General features: G+C 38.8%; 1 protein-coding gene across 9 annotated transcripts in view; it reads left to right on the top strand.

Moving 5' to 3' along the window:
• Positions 1 to 15490, top strand: part of LOC135271928 (WASH complex subunit 2-like) — a 127116-nt gene that overhangs the window by 26796 nt on the left and 84830 nt on the right. For 5 of the 9 annotated variants that reach the window (XM_064370048.1, XM_064370045.1, XM_064370047.1 and 2 more), the window contains exon 1: positions 13953 to 14174. The exons of 2 other annotated variants lie outside the window; for them this stretch is intronic. In XM_064370048.1, the coding sequence (XP_064226118.1) occupies positions 14084 to 14174 (91 nt within the window). In that variant the 5' untranslated portion in view covers positions 13953 to 14083. Of the gene's footprint in view, positions 1 to 13946; positions 14175 to 15490 lie in introns of those variants that run through there. 2 more of the 9 variants (XR_010340058.1, XR_010340057.1) reach the window with 2 other exon arrangements.

The following is a 15490-nucleotide window of genomic DNA, read 5'->3' as shown; positions in this document are numbered from 1 at the left end:
CTTCATATAAATGGAACCACACCATTTTACTCTTAAGTCTCTGGATCCTGTTAAAAGGAAAACATGGCAGGAGGACTCTAGAGTAAGAAAGGATCCTATTAGTTTTATCTGTATTGTTACATATAACAATAATTAGGTGTTCATTACCGTGTTGTATTCTATTATGTAAAAACTACCGCTTATATTTTTCTATGAAACTATAATTCTAATGCATATAGATCTTTATAAAATGTTTCATGTTTAGGTATTTACTGTTTATCATGTACTGAGCAAGCTTGAGGTTGAGTAATGTATTCTGGTGAATCAAACCCAGTATGTGCCATTAGTGAATTTATGGCCTAGTAGTCTTCCATCCATGTTAATGTTACTCCTGTTACTCTTCTCCGTGATGCTGAAGCTCCTATGGCCCTGTCCTTACTGCCCATTTAATTTAATTGAGGGAGCTTTGCTCAAGCAGATCTTATATAGACTAAAATGTTAAATGCTTGCTTGTTGTGATTTGACCCAGTGTTTGTAAAATGTCTGTACTTAATTGTTATACCTGTCTACTATTTTAAAAGGCAATATATGGCTTAGTATTCATGTAGTTTGGCACATGTCATCTTTTCGTAACCCTCTGCACATTAATGACATTTGCACGCCCTACAGGTATTTGAGTTTGTGTTCCTGTACCAACTGGTAAAATTTGGAGGGACAAATTTTTGTGGTTTGGCCAGGGGAACTTCTGGTTTCTCTTTATTTCTTAGTATTTTTGTTTTTTAAATTTAAATTTCAGGAAGTAATATACATTGGATCTGTATAATAACCTTATTTAATGTTGTTAAACCACAAATTCCTTTTGAGCCTAACTTTTACAAGTTACTTTGAACTCCATTTAAGTGAGTGAAAATGAAGTTGTAGCTGGAGAACAGAAAGGTCAAATTGATATAAAAATGAGGCTTTGTGTTGAGCATGGCATGTCCTCTTTAAAGCCTTGAAGAATCTGGAAGTAAGTGCACTGTTTAAACCTTTGCTTTGGCTAAAGTTGTCAATTTTGCTTATTTAGTTGCTATAATGAAGCCTTTGAATCAACTTATGCCACAGATGACAGCCAGGAAAAATGTGAAAGGGGATAAGAAAGAAGTAATTGAGTAACATAAGGTTTTTTTTGTTTTGTTTTGTTTTGTTCGAGACAGAGTTTTTGCTCTTGTTACCCAGGCTGGAGTGCAATGGCGCGATCTCGGCTCAACGCAACCTCCGCCTCCTGGGTTCAAGCAATTCTCCTGCCTCAGCCTCCTGAGTAGCTGGGATTACAGGCAGACACCACCATGCCCAGCTAATTTTTTGCATTTTTAGTAGAGACGGGGTTTCACCATGTTAACCAGGATGGTCTCGATCTCTTGACCTCGTGATCCACCCGCCTCGACCTCCCAAAGTGCTGGGATTACAGGCGTGAGCCACCGCACCCGGCGAGTAACATAAGGTTTAAAAAAAAATCACTTTAAATTCTGACCTAGTTATCTGAATGTGAAAGCAGATTTCAGAAGTAACTGCTTATACATGTGTAGTCATCAGTATTGTTGTTCAGTTAATTGCTCTTGTACTTAATAGTGAATTTATATCTGTTTAAATCCCTAAAATGCAGGCAATTTATACTTTCTAAAAAATTATATGAAAAACTAAGAAAAGAAAAGTGAGTGGGTGGTTCCTCAGGTGATGAGGTAATGGATATGAGAGGAGTTTGAAAAGTAACGGCTCTTACTGTTCTGCAAAATGTCTGTAATTAATATCTAGGCCCTTTGCAGTCTTTATGCTTCTCCTCTGACACTAGCTGTTCAGTCCCTTCCTTCATTCTTGTCCCTTGCTGTCAGTAAGCTTCTCAGAATACAGGCATGCATTGCTTAATGGAGGGAATCTGTTCTGAGAAATGCCTCCTTAGGCCATTGTCGTTCTACGAACAGCATAGAGTATACTTACACAGACCCAGATGGTATAGCCTACTACACACCTAGGCTATATAATATACTCTCTTGCTCATAGGCTGCAGACCTATACAGTATGTTACTGTACTGAATACTACAGGCACTTGTAACACAATGGTACGGAATTGTTCATCTAAATGTAGAAAAGTTACAATAAAAATAGTATATAAAAGAGAAAAAATGGTATACTTGTATAGGGCACTTGAATGTAGTTTGCAGAACTGAAAGTTGCTCTGGGTGAGTCAGTGAGTGAGTGGTGAGTGAATGTGAAGGCCTAAGACATCATTGCACACTAGTGTAGACTTTATAAACACTGTACACACAGGATACACTAAATATGTAAAAAATAAAGTAATTGTATTACAGTATTACAATGGCTACCATGTCACTAGGTTACAGGAATTTTTCAGCTCCACTGTAATCTCATGGGATCATTGTTGTAAATGTAGTCTGTCATTGACTGTAACATCATTATGTGGCTCATTGACTGTATTTCATTCCTTTGTCATGAAGGCAGTTTTCATTGGCCCTGGAATCAGGTAAACTTGAACCTGAATCCTCTTTGACAGTTTATGAATTTGTGACTTCAGACAAGTATATTAGGCTCTCTGAATCTTGGTTTTAGCTATTTAATATGGGATGAAATCTACCTTATAATGTTACGAAGATTAAACAATAAGGATGAAGTGGTAAGCATGGTACCTATCATGTAAGTGCTTAATAATATTTACTTCTGCTTTTCCCTTATCCAGTTGTAGATTCCTTTTAAAAGCAAGAAACCTGATTTACAGTTTTTAAAAAAGGCATTTATAAGTAGTTTTGAATTTTTTTTTTTTTTTTTTTGAAATGGAGTCTTGCTCTTTTGTCCAGGCTGGAGTGCAGTGGTGTGATCTCGGCTCACTGCAACCTCTGCCTCCCATGTTCAAGCGATTCTTGTGCCTCAACCTCCCAAGTAGCTGGGATTACAGGTGTGCACCACCATGCCTGGCTAATTTTTGTATTTTTAGTAGAGATGGGGTTTCACCATATTGGCCATGCTGGTCTCGAACTCCTGACCTCAGGTGATCTGCCTGCCTTGGCCTCCCAGAGTGTTGGGATTACAGGCGTGAGCCACCATGCCTGGCCTGAAAAAAAAATTTAAAATATGAAATACCAATATTATAAATGTGCTATACTTTGAAAAAATTATTTTTATAGAAACTAAAAAGACTCAGACATTTCCAAGTACTGTACCAAATATTAGTCTTAGTTCACCATTAAATTAAAGCTCACACATGGTATTAAAGTGTCTTATAGAAGATTATGTCATTAGATGATGTAGGCAACATGTTTTTTCAAATTGTTAATGAATGCATTTTTTAGACACTTAACAGATTATGAATTAGGTAAAGTGCATGAAAGACAGCATGGCTACCAAAATAAGGCAGACTTACAATGTTTATTTTACTTCAAAAGTATAAGCAAATGTAAGGGAAAGTTTCAGGAACATTTGAAGACAGTAGGTAGCTCATCAAAGGAAGTGATAATATTCATAATGTAAACTTTATAGTGGAGCTGTCAGACTAGTTTATCTTAAGACCAAAGTTCAAGATGATTGATATCATTTGTGTTGAAATTGTTTGTACATTTGGAATTCAATAAGTATTCTTCATAGAGAATAGCACATTCAGGTTGTAACGTTATTCTTTTCCCCTACAAAGTGGTACAGCCACAAACACTAGTAACAGTATATCTGTTTTTTGGGCTCATCTTGTGCCTCTAAGTTATTAAGAGTTAAGATGCTCTTGGGAGATAACATGTATTACCCTCATCTTAGACAGGAAAATAAGAGGTATAGAGAAGGGAAAGAATAGAATTTTCTTTCCATGGTGTACTTGTGACAGGCAGGGAAATGTTAAAGCCTTTCTGAGTCACACAGGCTCTTTAATCTTTAACATGTACTATTTATTGATTTGCAAAATGACCCTAATATGTAATGTCATTACCAGTTTTCTTATGTTTATACTGAAAGTGGTTATGGGTATGGGGGTATGTTTTATAGAAAAGACCATTATCAAAAATGAAGAAGACAGTTGTGTGGCATGGATATTGCCACTGTCCCTTGCTCTGCTCCTGGCAAACATTGCTGCTCGATCATGTGACGTGTGACTACTTCAGAAGCTAGATTTGACCCCAGAATCCTTTTTGGTTTTTTTTTAATTTTAGTGTTAATTTTTTAAATATTATTATTATTATATATATTTTTTTGAGATGAAGTCTTGCTCTGTTGCCCAGGCTGGAATGCAGTGGCACGATGAGGTCTTACTATGTTGCTCAGTCTGATCTTCAGCTCCTGAGGTCCAGCGATCCTCTCACCTCAGGTTCCCAAAGTGCTGGGATTACAGGCGTGAGCCACTGTGCCCGGCCTCAGAATCCTTTTCAACATATTGCTCAAGGGAGCTATTACCAGTCAATCACAGGTCCACAAAACAAAGTTCTTTTTTAGTCTTTCCTTACTTAAATTACTTACTTAAATAATGTGCATTAAGAGATTATGAATTTACTTAAAAGTTGAGGATCTATTAAGTTTGTAGTCCTGTAGCTGGCCTCAAAGTACCATATATAGGACTCAGTTTATGTTTTCAGCAGGTTTACTTTCCTGTGGGTCAAATAGACAGGCACATAATTAGAAGACAGACTCTGCTATATTATTGCTGGGAAGAGAATTAGAGAATGATGTAAGATTAATTTTAACTGACCTTGGTGGATGTGGTGATTTTGGACTTTGAGGATAGAATCTTTAAAGTGGTCTTTAGCAAAGGCATAGAAGATAGAAAGTGTAGGATGGATTTTGGGGAGTGACAAATAATGTATCTTGGCTTAAGTACAAAACAAAGATAAGGTAGAAGCAAATAGAGTAGCTTGCTCCCTGTACAATGGGTTTTGGGTTTTATTTTGTTGTTCCTAGTCTCACACATGGTTTTTAATCAATAGAATGATGTGATCCAGATCTGTGCTTTAAGAAGATAACTCTTGAGTTTGAACAGAAGTGAGATTGGAATCTTGGCATAAATGTAGGCATCCTTGGTAGTAGTATAGGAAAAAATGAGCATAAGAACTAAAATTCTGGAATGGAAATGGTGAATTTAGAATAAATTTTAAAGGTAAAATTAATGTGATTTCTATAGGGTTAAGTTATCCCTAGAGTCCCCAGCATTTCTTTGGGAGGATATCTAGTAATTTCCTTTGTATATTCCAAGTTAAAAAAATTTTTAAGGTGATTTTTTTTTGTCTCCTTGTATTCTGGAGAATTATTTCTTTATTCTTGGTATTTCATTAACTAGGATATATATTTCCATCTGTGATTTGATATATTTTTTCTTTCCTTGTATAGATTTTTTTTGCCTTTATTTTTGGGATATTTTCTATTATATCTTTCTGCCTTTTCTCTTCCATTTAATTAATTGTTCTACTTGAGGGATACTAATTATCTTTCTGTTCAGCCTTTGTCCTAGATTTTTTTTCTATTGACTTCTTTGTTGTTTTTCTCTTCAATATTTTTTTTTAACTTTCTTTTTCCTTTCTTTTCTTTTCTTTCTTTCTTTCTTTTTTTTTTTTTGATACAGGGTCTCGCTCTGTCACCCAGGCTGCAGCGTAGCAGTGGTGTGATCACGGCTCACTGCAGCCTTGACCTTGTGGGCTCAATCTATCTTCCCACTTTAGCCTCCTGGGTAGCTGGAACAACAGGTGTGCGCCACCATGCCTGGCCAATTCTTGTATTCTTTTGTAGTGTTGAGGTTTTGCCAAGTTGTCCAGGCTGGTCTTGTACTCCTGAACTCAAGTGATTCACCATCTTGGCCTCCTCAATACTCCTGTTATCTTGAGATTTTTCTCTTTGCCATTTGTTTAAGTCTTTAGTTCTTTTCCTTGCTTCCCCTGCCGCCCACCCAATTCATTATTATTCTTAATGATTTCCTTAATGCCAGAACCTTTCTTTTTAATTTACTTGTTTTGTCTTTTCATCTTTGGACTTTTCTTCCATTAGATGCATGTTCTTATTAGGTTGCTCTGTGTTACAAGAAACTCTTTATGTGGTTGTATGGCCATTTCTCTTTGTCTTACTCAGGCTTAATTTGAATACCTAGGTCAAGACTTTGCTTTTGCCCTTCTGTGGCCCTACACTTTCCCATCTCCTTAGATTGTGTTAAATGTCGTATACCAGTCTCAGTTCATACTGCTGAGGGTATAGTATGTTTCTATGTGCTTCAGATCCTTCCTTCAACTCAGTATAGGGCCTTAGAAGTTGGCAGATCCTGGTGATGCCTCTGCCTAGGTTTTGAAGCCTCTGTGCTCAAGATATTTTCCTCAACTTCTCTAGCGCATGATGAATCAAATTTTTCTATCCAAACGAGGTATTTCTTAAAATTTTCAAGTTTTTTAGTTCACCTTTCTTTCTCACTGCTGCTTGCAGGCAGTAATCAAGGTAATGGTCATACTGTATCATACAGATTTTTTTCCTGTCTACTTCTTTTTAAAGTTTGTAGGTTCTTAGCTTAAATAGCTTTTTATATTATTATATGTAGCTGTTGGGTTTCTGGTAAAAAAAAATCCACATACACATATGTATATGCATTTATATCATATTAGTGGGTAACAGGACATTCTTTAGTCCTTTTTTACTCTACTATCTTTACTTGAACATTTGTGTGATTTTCTAAATATTTACTTTTGACATAATTAATAACACATATATTATAGGAATTCTACTTCTTAGGCCAGGGTTAAACAGCCATTAGATTGAATCGGCAACCAACAGAATGGGAAAATATTTTTGCAATCCACCCATCTGACAAAAGGCTAATAGCCAGAATCTACAAAGAACTAAAACAGATTTACAAGAAAGAAACAAGCCCATTCAAAAGTGGGCGAAGGATATGAACAGACACTTTACAAAAGAAGACGTATATGAGGCCAACAAACATATGAAAAAATGCTCATCATCACTGGTCATTAGAGAAATGCAAATCTAAACTACATTGGGATACCATCTCATGCCAATTAGAATGGCGATCATTAAAAAATCTGGAGATAACAGATGCTGGAGAGGATGTGGAGAAATAGGAACACTATTACACTGTTGGTGGAAGTGTAAATTAGTTCAACTATTGTGGAAGACAGTGTGGCAATTCCTCAAGGACCTAGAAATAGAAATTCCATTTGACCCAACAATCCCATTACTGGGTATATATCCAAAGGATTATAAATCGTTCTGTTATAAGGACACATGCACACGAATGTTCATTGTGGCACTGTTTACAATAGCAAAGACTTGGAACCAATCCAAATACCCATCAATGATAGACTGGATAGGGAAAATGTGGCACATATGCACCATGGAATACTATGCAGTCATAAAAAACAATGAGTTTGTGTCCTTTGTAGGGACATGGATGAACCCGGAAACCATCATTCTCAGCAAACTGACACAAGAACAGAAAATCAAACACCACATGTTCTCACTCATAGGTGGATGTTGAACAATGAGAACACATGGACACAGGGAGGGGAGCATCACACACTTGGGTCAGTGGTGGGGGATATAGGGGAGGGACAGTGGTGGGTGGGGAGTTGGGGAGAGATAACATGGGGAGAAATGCCAGATATAGGTGATGGGGAGGAAGGCAGCAAACCACACTGCCATGTGTGTACCTATGCAACAGTCTTACATGATTTTTGCATGTACCCCAAAACCTAAAATGCAATTAAAGAAAAAAAGAAAAAAGAAATTCTTTTAAGAAGTGAAATAGAAAAAAAAAAAAATTGGCTGGTTGTGGTGGCTTACTCCTGTAATGTCAACACTCTGTGAAGCTGAGGTGGGTGGATCACCTGAGGTCAGGAGTTCAAGACCACCCTGGCCAACATGGTGAAACCCTGTCTTTACTCAAAAATATAAAACATTAGCAGGGCGTGGTGGTGGGCACCTGTAATCCCAGCTACTCTGGAGGCTGAGTCAGGAGAATCACTTGAACCCGCTAGATGGAGGTTGCAGTGAGCTGAGGTCACGCCACCGCACTCCAGCCTAGGCGACAGAGTGAGACTCCATCTCAACAACAATAACAACAAAATTTTAAAAATTTAGCTCAGTGCAGTGGCTCGTGCCTGCAATCCCAACACTTTGAGAAGCCAAAGTGGGAGGATTGCTTGAACCCAGGAATCTGAGACCAGCCTGGACAATATAATAAGGCCCCCACCTCTATAAAAAGTAAAAATAAATCCGCTGGCCGTGGTGGTATGCGTCTGTAGTCAGTCCTAGCTACTCAGAAGGCTGTGATAGGAAAATCACTTGAGTCCAGGAGTTTGAGACTGCAGTGATCTGTGATTGCACCACTATATTCTAGGTGGGTGAGAGAGCAAGACCATTCCTCTTAAAAAAAAAAAAAATTAAAGACCATGTCATACGCTACATTAAAAACATCAGTGACTCTAAGGCATTTTAAAATTTCTATTTTTCCTTTGTGTTTTTACAGAATTCTTCTATAATTACAGTGAGCATATAGTGACCATATATTTTTGTTAATGTTAGGACAAACATTTTAATATTTCTACCTCATCTTTATAATCTTATCACGATAGGTTATACTTCATTAAAAAGTTACTCAAGTAGAGGACACTAGTGATTTCTAGTTTATGCTGTTTGTGCATCAAACCTTTTTGTTTTTGTACTTTTGTATTATATTTAAAATAAATACAAGTTGTGCGCGGTGGCTCACGCCTCTAATCCCAGCACTTTGGGAGGCCAAGGCGGGAGAATTGCTTGAGGTTAGGAGTGCAAGACAAGCCTAAATAATATAGTGAAACTCTGTCTCTACAAAAAAAATTTTTTTTAAAATTAGCTGGATGTGATACTGTGTGCCTTTAGTCCCAGCTACCCGGGAGATCGAGACCATCCTGGTCAACATGGTGAAACCCCGTCTCTACTAAAAATACAAAAAAAATTAGCTGGGCATGGTGGCGCGTGCCTGTAATCCCAGCTACTCAGGAGGCTGAGGCAGGAGAATTGCCTGAACCCAGGAGGTAGAGGTTGCGGTGAGCCGAGATCGCGCCATTGCACTCCAGCCTGGGTAACAAGAGCGAAACTTCGTCTCAAAAAAAAAAAAGTCATTGTTACCAGAGGCTTAAATAGCACAAACCTTTTTTTAACCTCTATCAACACCTTGTATACAAACATTTAATCTAGAGAGAGTATCTTCATCTCATTAGATAAAGGAGGCTCAGAAAAGGTAACAGTTTTGAGACCTTTGTCTTACTAGGACTTTTAAGGCAAACATGATTGACGTGCAAATGAACACGGTGTCCAGCAGATGGGAGCAGTGAACCAGTTAGTGTCCGATAGTTTTTAAGGCTAACAATCTTGAGTTTATTGTTTAATCACAAAATAGCTTTCTCTAAAAGAGTTCAGAATGTATCTGGATTGACTGTTAGTCCTTGAGATCCATGAGTTTCCTCCTTGTTCAGTAGGTTTATGTGTATGATATGGGAAACAACAAAAACATTCATTCTGTGCTTTGGAACAAGACGGTGTTTCTGATCTAAGGAGAAGACAAAGTCTGAGAAAGGACAGAGAATTGATGGCAAAAGTTGAGAACAGTGTGTTGAATTCTCCTGCAGTGATATTGGAGTTACCATTTTTGCTTTGAAGTTCTGTGAGTTTTTTGTTTTGTATAAATTTTAGGCTTATTTTGTTAGGTGTGTACCTGTTCAGAATTTTTCTTTTTTCTGGTGAATTGGACTTTCCGTCATTATTTAGTGATCTTCTCTATCTCTAATTATGTTTTTTGTTTTCAGACTTCTTTTTTCCCAAATATGAATATACCTTACCGGTTTTATTTATGTTTTTTCCCTTCTTTTACTATCAACCTTTTTGATACATAGCAGTTTATTTTAACATTTTCAATTTGTCTTTTTCTTTTGACTAGTGAGTTTAAGTTTTTAATTTTGCATTTATTGATATCCCTGGACTTTATTCTGTCATCTTATTATTTTTATTTAAATTGTCCTTCCCCCCCCTCCCCGTAAAGTAGTTTAAAATAGTATCTCTAACTTAACCCAAAGACCTTTAGCATATTCTTACTTTTCTTGGTCTCTTACAACACTGCTTCTTCCAGTCCAGGTCAAGATAAGGAGCTTTCACTAGAATGTGCATCAACTGTGTCACTTTCTGACACAGTTTAGTTCCGTCCACTATTTATTTCTGCTGACATTGTTTTTATAGTAAGTCTTCCTTTTTGAAAGAAACAGTGCCTTCCTGTTCCTTTCAGTCATCCTCTTACTCTGCAAGGACTTTATATAAATGAAACCATAAACATGTACTAGTTTATGTCTGGCTTCTTTTCATTAATATTATGTATTTGTGAGTTGTAGTTTCTTTATTCTTATTGTATCATATTCCTTTGTGTGAAAATAACTACAACTTATCTTATTGTTCATGGGCATTTAGGTTGGTTCCAGTTTCTGGCTATTAGAGTATGCACTATTGTGAAGATTTTGATGTATGTTTTTACCGGTGAACATTTATTCATTTTTGTTGAGAAAATGTGTAGGAAAGAGATTCCTGGGTTATAGGCTATGCTGATGTATAAAGAGGCTGTCAGTTTTTCAAAGTGATTGTGCCTGTTTACACTCTTCATTGGCAGTAAATGAACATTCCAGAAATTTCACCTTCTTCTCTATACTTGGTGCTTTCTGCCTTTTTGCATTTTTGATATTCTGGAGTGGGTATAGTAGTATTGCATTGATATTTTGTCTTATATTTTTTGATAACTACTCACAGAGCAACTTCACATATGTTTATTGGGCCATGTGTCTTCTGTTGGGTTATTTGTATTTTTTCTTAATGATTTGTAAAAATTCTTGATGTTTTTGGATATAAATCTTTTATTTTGTGTCAATATGTAGATGTTTGTATGTATGTGTGTATTTACATATTATATATGTAGATTATGTTATCTACTGAGAGTTGCTTTAGAAATCTCCTAAGAGTGTTTATTGATGATATAACTTACCTATTTTGATATTGTCCAACTATATAGGTTTTCCTTTTATTGATACCAATTTTTTAAAACTGTTTGTGAAGCCTTTTCACACCTTAATATCATGAATATATGTTTCAGTGTTTTACTCTAAAAGTGTAAAAGCTAGGTGCTGCTGTTACAGAAATGAAATCAGACATCATCTCCTTTCCAATGACTCACGAAAGCAGCCGTTCCTGATTCAAAGGCCGGTTTCTTGACTCCGAGTGCTCACTTTTGCAGGCTTTACTTAATGTCGTGTAAATCCCCCTATTCTCCAGGTCTTCTTTCTTTCTAGTTCTCCTTAGTATACACAACCTGTCAAGGCAATCACTTCCACGCCCATGGCTTCAGTTGCTTTCTCTATTCTCTCAGGACAATAGAATTTTAAATTTAAAATGTTAGCTTTATTTTATGTAAGATCCCTCATTTGCTGTAACCATAGATTGAAAGTTACTCCATGAAAGTAATCAATGGAAAATGGTGATATTCTTAGCATGTAAATTATAGGACCTTTTCCCAGTTACTCTGAATGGTTTGATTTAGTATGTATGTTATTTTTGAAAGCATAGGTAGGGATGTCACAAATGGTCTTAGCCTACAGAGATTATATTCAACTTTGACCAGAGAGTTCCATTTTAATGTGACACTGAGAGTAAAAAATGATCTTTTCCTCTTTACCTATTTCTCTTCCTACATTCTCTGCTAGGAGAAAGGTACACTTCTGTACCCAGTCTTCCCCAGCAGAGCCCGAGCAGCTCTGTTTTTCCCTCTACTTCCCTGCTTTCACATCTCATGACCAAGTACTTCCTATTCTGTCTCCCCAATAATCACAAAATTTTTCCTCCACTTTTGTCACTGCCACTGCCTTTAGCATCAGTCTTCCTTTAGATAGTCTCTTAATTGGTCTGTTGCTTCCTTCGGTCCTTCCTTATTATACAGACCACTACACACACATCTGACAGAGACTCCTCACCTTTGTATGGTTCTATGACTCGAATTTTCAGAATAAAATTAAAACCACCCCAGCGTCAAATTCGGGGTCAGATAGAGGTGGGTTTGTATCTCAGGTTCATACACTGTCCAGTAGTGTGATCTCGGAAAACTGAACTTCTTAAGCCTTTGTGTATCTGCCTACTCTCATTGAGATTTGAGACTGTTTAATACATACGGTGTCTGGCATGTAGAAGGGACTTCATCGGTGTTGAATGAAGAAGTGGCATTTTAAAATTCACATTAAAAAAAAGTTTTTTAAAAAAAAATATGCCAATCTATAATGTCACTTCCCCTCCAAGCTTGACTTCTACCTGTACTTTCTGATATGGTTTGGTCATGTCCCCACCTAAGTCTCATCTTGAATTGTAATCCCCATAATCCCCACATGTTGAGGGAGAGACTCAGTGGGTGGTAATTGGATCATGGGGGCAGTTTCCTCCATGCTATTCTTGTGATAGTCAGTTCTCCTGAGATCTGATGGTTTTATATGTGTTTGACAGTTGCTCCTTTTTACACACACTCTGTGGCCTGCTGCCATGTAAGAAGTGACAGCTTCCCCTTCTGCTATGATTGTAGGTTTCCTGAGGCCTCCACAGCCATGTGGAATGTGTCAATTAAACTTCTTTCCTTTATAAATTACCCAACCTCAGGTATTTCTTTATAGCAGTGTCAACATGAAACAATCCACTTTCTGATAATCACACTTGAGGAATTGGGGAATTCATACTACCTGGGATTAAATAATGGCCCCAGCCTGAGAGTCATGTAACATTGGGGAGATAACTAACTTACCTTCTCCATCTCAATGTCTTCTCTAAAATCTGTGAGATTGTTTCTGAGGGCTAAATGAGCATAGCCCGCTTGGAACACTGTCAGGCACATAACTGCTTGCCAGATGTTGAGTATTCATCTTTATTGAGTTAGGACTGTGGTACCCCACTTTATGGCTCTTGATTTTGTATAACAAAATCATACTTAGAGCTTTGTTAGTAAAAGAAAATCTGAAAGTCCGTACGTGGAAGGAAGAAACGGGGGGGGGGGGGGGCGGGAAAAAAGGGAGTTGGTAAGTTTCAGCATTTCAGAAGGTTTCTATTTTATGGAGAAGGAGGTGGAGGCAGGATAGGTCCCAAGGTGTCATTCAAGACACACAGCCATAACTCTTTAGTGAGAGTAGAGCTAGGGCCCCAGGTATTGCTGTGATCAAGTTGCAGACAAAAACTACCACTCTTTGGAAGACAGGAGAGGAGTATTTCATTACAAATCAGTGAACAATTCAGTTGTATCTACATTCAGTTAGCAAATAAAAGTTGTTCAACTTGGTTGCTAATGGGAGCCACTCTACTAACTGAGACTTTGTATAGAACTCATAGGGTAAGATGGCTTCCAGTAATGAACCACCCTGTGCTTTTCTTAGGACTAAAAAGCTCAGGAAACTGGTGATGAATGAAAACCTTAGTCCCACTGGCACTGCATGAGGAGCCAGGAGAGCAGCAGCATCATAAACCACAGGGTGGGGCAGCCCAGGCAGCGGGGGAGGGGCGGAATCCAGGGTGGGGCATTGTGAGGTATGGGGCGGGGCATTCTGAGGCCAGTGGGCCAGTGGGCTTCAGTCTGTAGGTGACTGCAGAAGGAGGAGGAGCTCCTTTTGTACTGTCTTGAGGCAGTTGTTGTGTCTCCCAACGCTCGTTGGGTTGACAACCTATTAAATAAGTCGGCTGTTCTTCACTCTCCCAAGCAAGTCAACTCAAGGGAGGCGGCAGGGTGCGGGCCTTGGCCCGAGCCCCGGCTGGTCCTGGGGCTGGGACTGGGGCTGGGGCTGAGCTGTGGGGTGGGCAGGCGAGCAGCGGCGATACCATCTCTGCCAAGTGCAGCATAACCTCGGCCTAGGGCAGTGGGAGTGCGTGGCCAACACTGTGAGCAGAGGCACAGGTGGCGGCAGACAGTCCAATGGGGTGCATACTGACCTGTTGCGTGTGCCCCAAGGTCAGCCCTGAGTTGGAACAGCATGAGGGGTCAGGGTGTCCCTCTCAATCTGAGGTCTGTGAGGCATCAGCTGAGGACACAATAGCAGCAGCGCCCATGGCTGCTGTTGAAGAGCCTGCTGAATTGATTGTTGAAGCTGATGAGGGCCTTCAGGTCCACCACATCCGTGACCAAGAGATGCCTGAAGGTAAGGAGGTGACGGTGCCATCTGCCCTGGCCACACCTCTGGCTGCTGCTGTCCCCAAAGTTCCCTGGGGGACATCCCAACCTCCGGCTCCTTTTTGCCTGTAACCAGCTTTCCCAGGGCTGGCCAGGAGCAAAGGCTGGCTCTGTCTTGCATTCCCATTCCCACTGCTTAGTCTTTCTCCACGGAGTCCAGTTAATTTCTTTTCTCCTCCCCTCCCAAACACCCAGTTCATTCTCATCTCATTCTCTCAGGCTGGCATAGGACCTTTTATTTATGGCTCGTCTTGTCTGTAGCTCTATTTATTATTCTGTGGGACTTTGTTGAAGCTTCTTTGGAATATTCTCTTCCCTTTTTCAGTAAAAACTCAAATATTCCAACTTGCCAGTATCCATCCAATGCTTTCCTTGTACCTATCCAGATGGTACCTAAGTGAAGGAACCAGCTAAATCTCAGGACAATTCATACTGAAATATTTGGGGATTTCTTATTTAAAATCAGAATGAAGGTTGCCATGGGAGAGATGATAGGGTATTCTCAATGGGTTGCTTTAAGTCACCTTAATAGGCACTGTTTCTTCTAACTGTAATTTGAACACAAAAGGAAAGAAAATGGAAGGTGCTTAAAATAATTGTGAAAGGTATGAAATGTCATGGCCAGGGTTACAGAAAAATGGGTATTTTCCCCCCCAAAGTACTTTACCCATGAACCTCTGATTACTTTAAAATTCTTACTTTAACACAAAATGTGTCTCTATATTTATTCTGGTGACTTAACAGACTTTATTTACCTTGTTGTTCTAAAAGAGAGGTAGGGGATGGTTCGTGGTCAAAACTTTCAAAAGACATGAAATGTAAAGGTAGACTTTTAATGTGTACGATAAAGATTGAAGGTTAAAATGCCAGACCTTGCCTCTGTAAGAGTGTCTGTTGCCATGGCTTCCCCTTTGTCCTTCCCTCTCCTGACAATAGCATATTGTTCAAAGATAAGAAACCAAAGCTTAAGAAGCTGGAAGCCATCATCCTCAGCAAACTAACACAGGAACAAAAAGCAAACACCACATGTTCTCTCTCATAAGTAGGAGTTGAACAATGAGATCACATGGACACAGGGAGGGGAACATCACACACTGGGGCCCTTCAGGGGCCAGGGGGTAAGGGGACAGAGAGCATTAGGACAAATACCTAATGCATGTGGGATTTAAAATCTCGATGATGCATTTATAGGTGCAGCAAACCACCATGGCACATGTGTAGGTATGTAACAGACCTGCACGTTCTACACATGTTTCTCAGAACTTAAAGTTAAAAAACAAAAAA

This window comes from Aotus nancymaae, unplaced genomic scaffold (genome assembly GCF_030222135.1).
Source record: "Aotus nancymaae isolate 86718 unplaced genomic scaffold, 86718_ANA_hifiasm-v0.15.2.pri h1tg000099l, whole genome shotgun sequence".
In the NCBI taxonomy this organism is placed as follows: Eukaryota; Metazoa; Chordata; class Mammalia; order Primates; family Aotidae; genus Aotus; species Aotus nancymaae.
The sequence above is the reverse complement of the archived record's forward strand: the minus strand, read 5'-3'. Positions and strand labels throughout refer to the sequence as shown.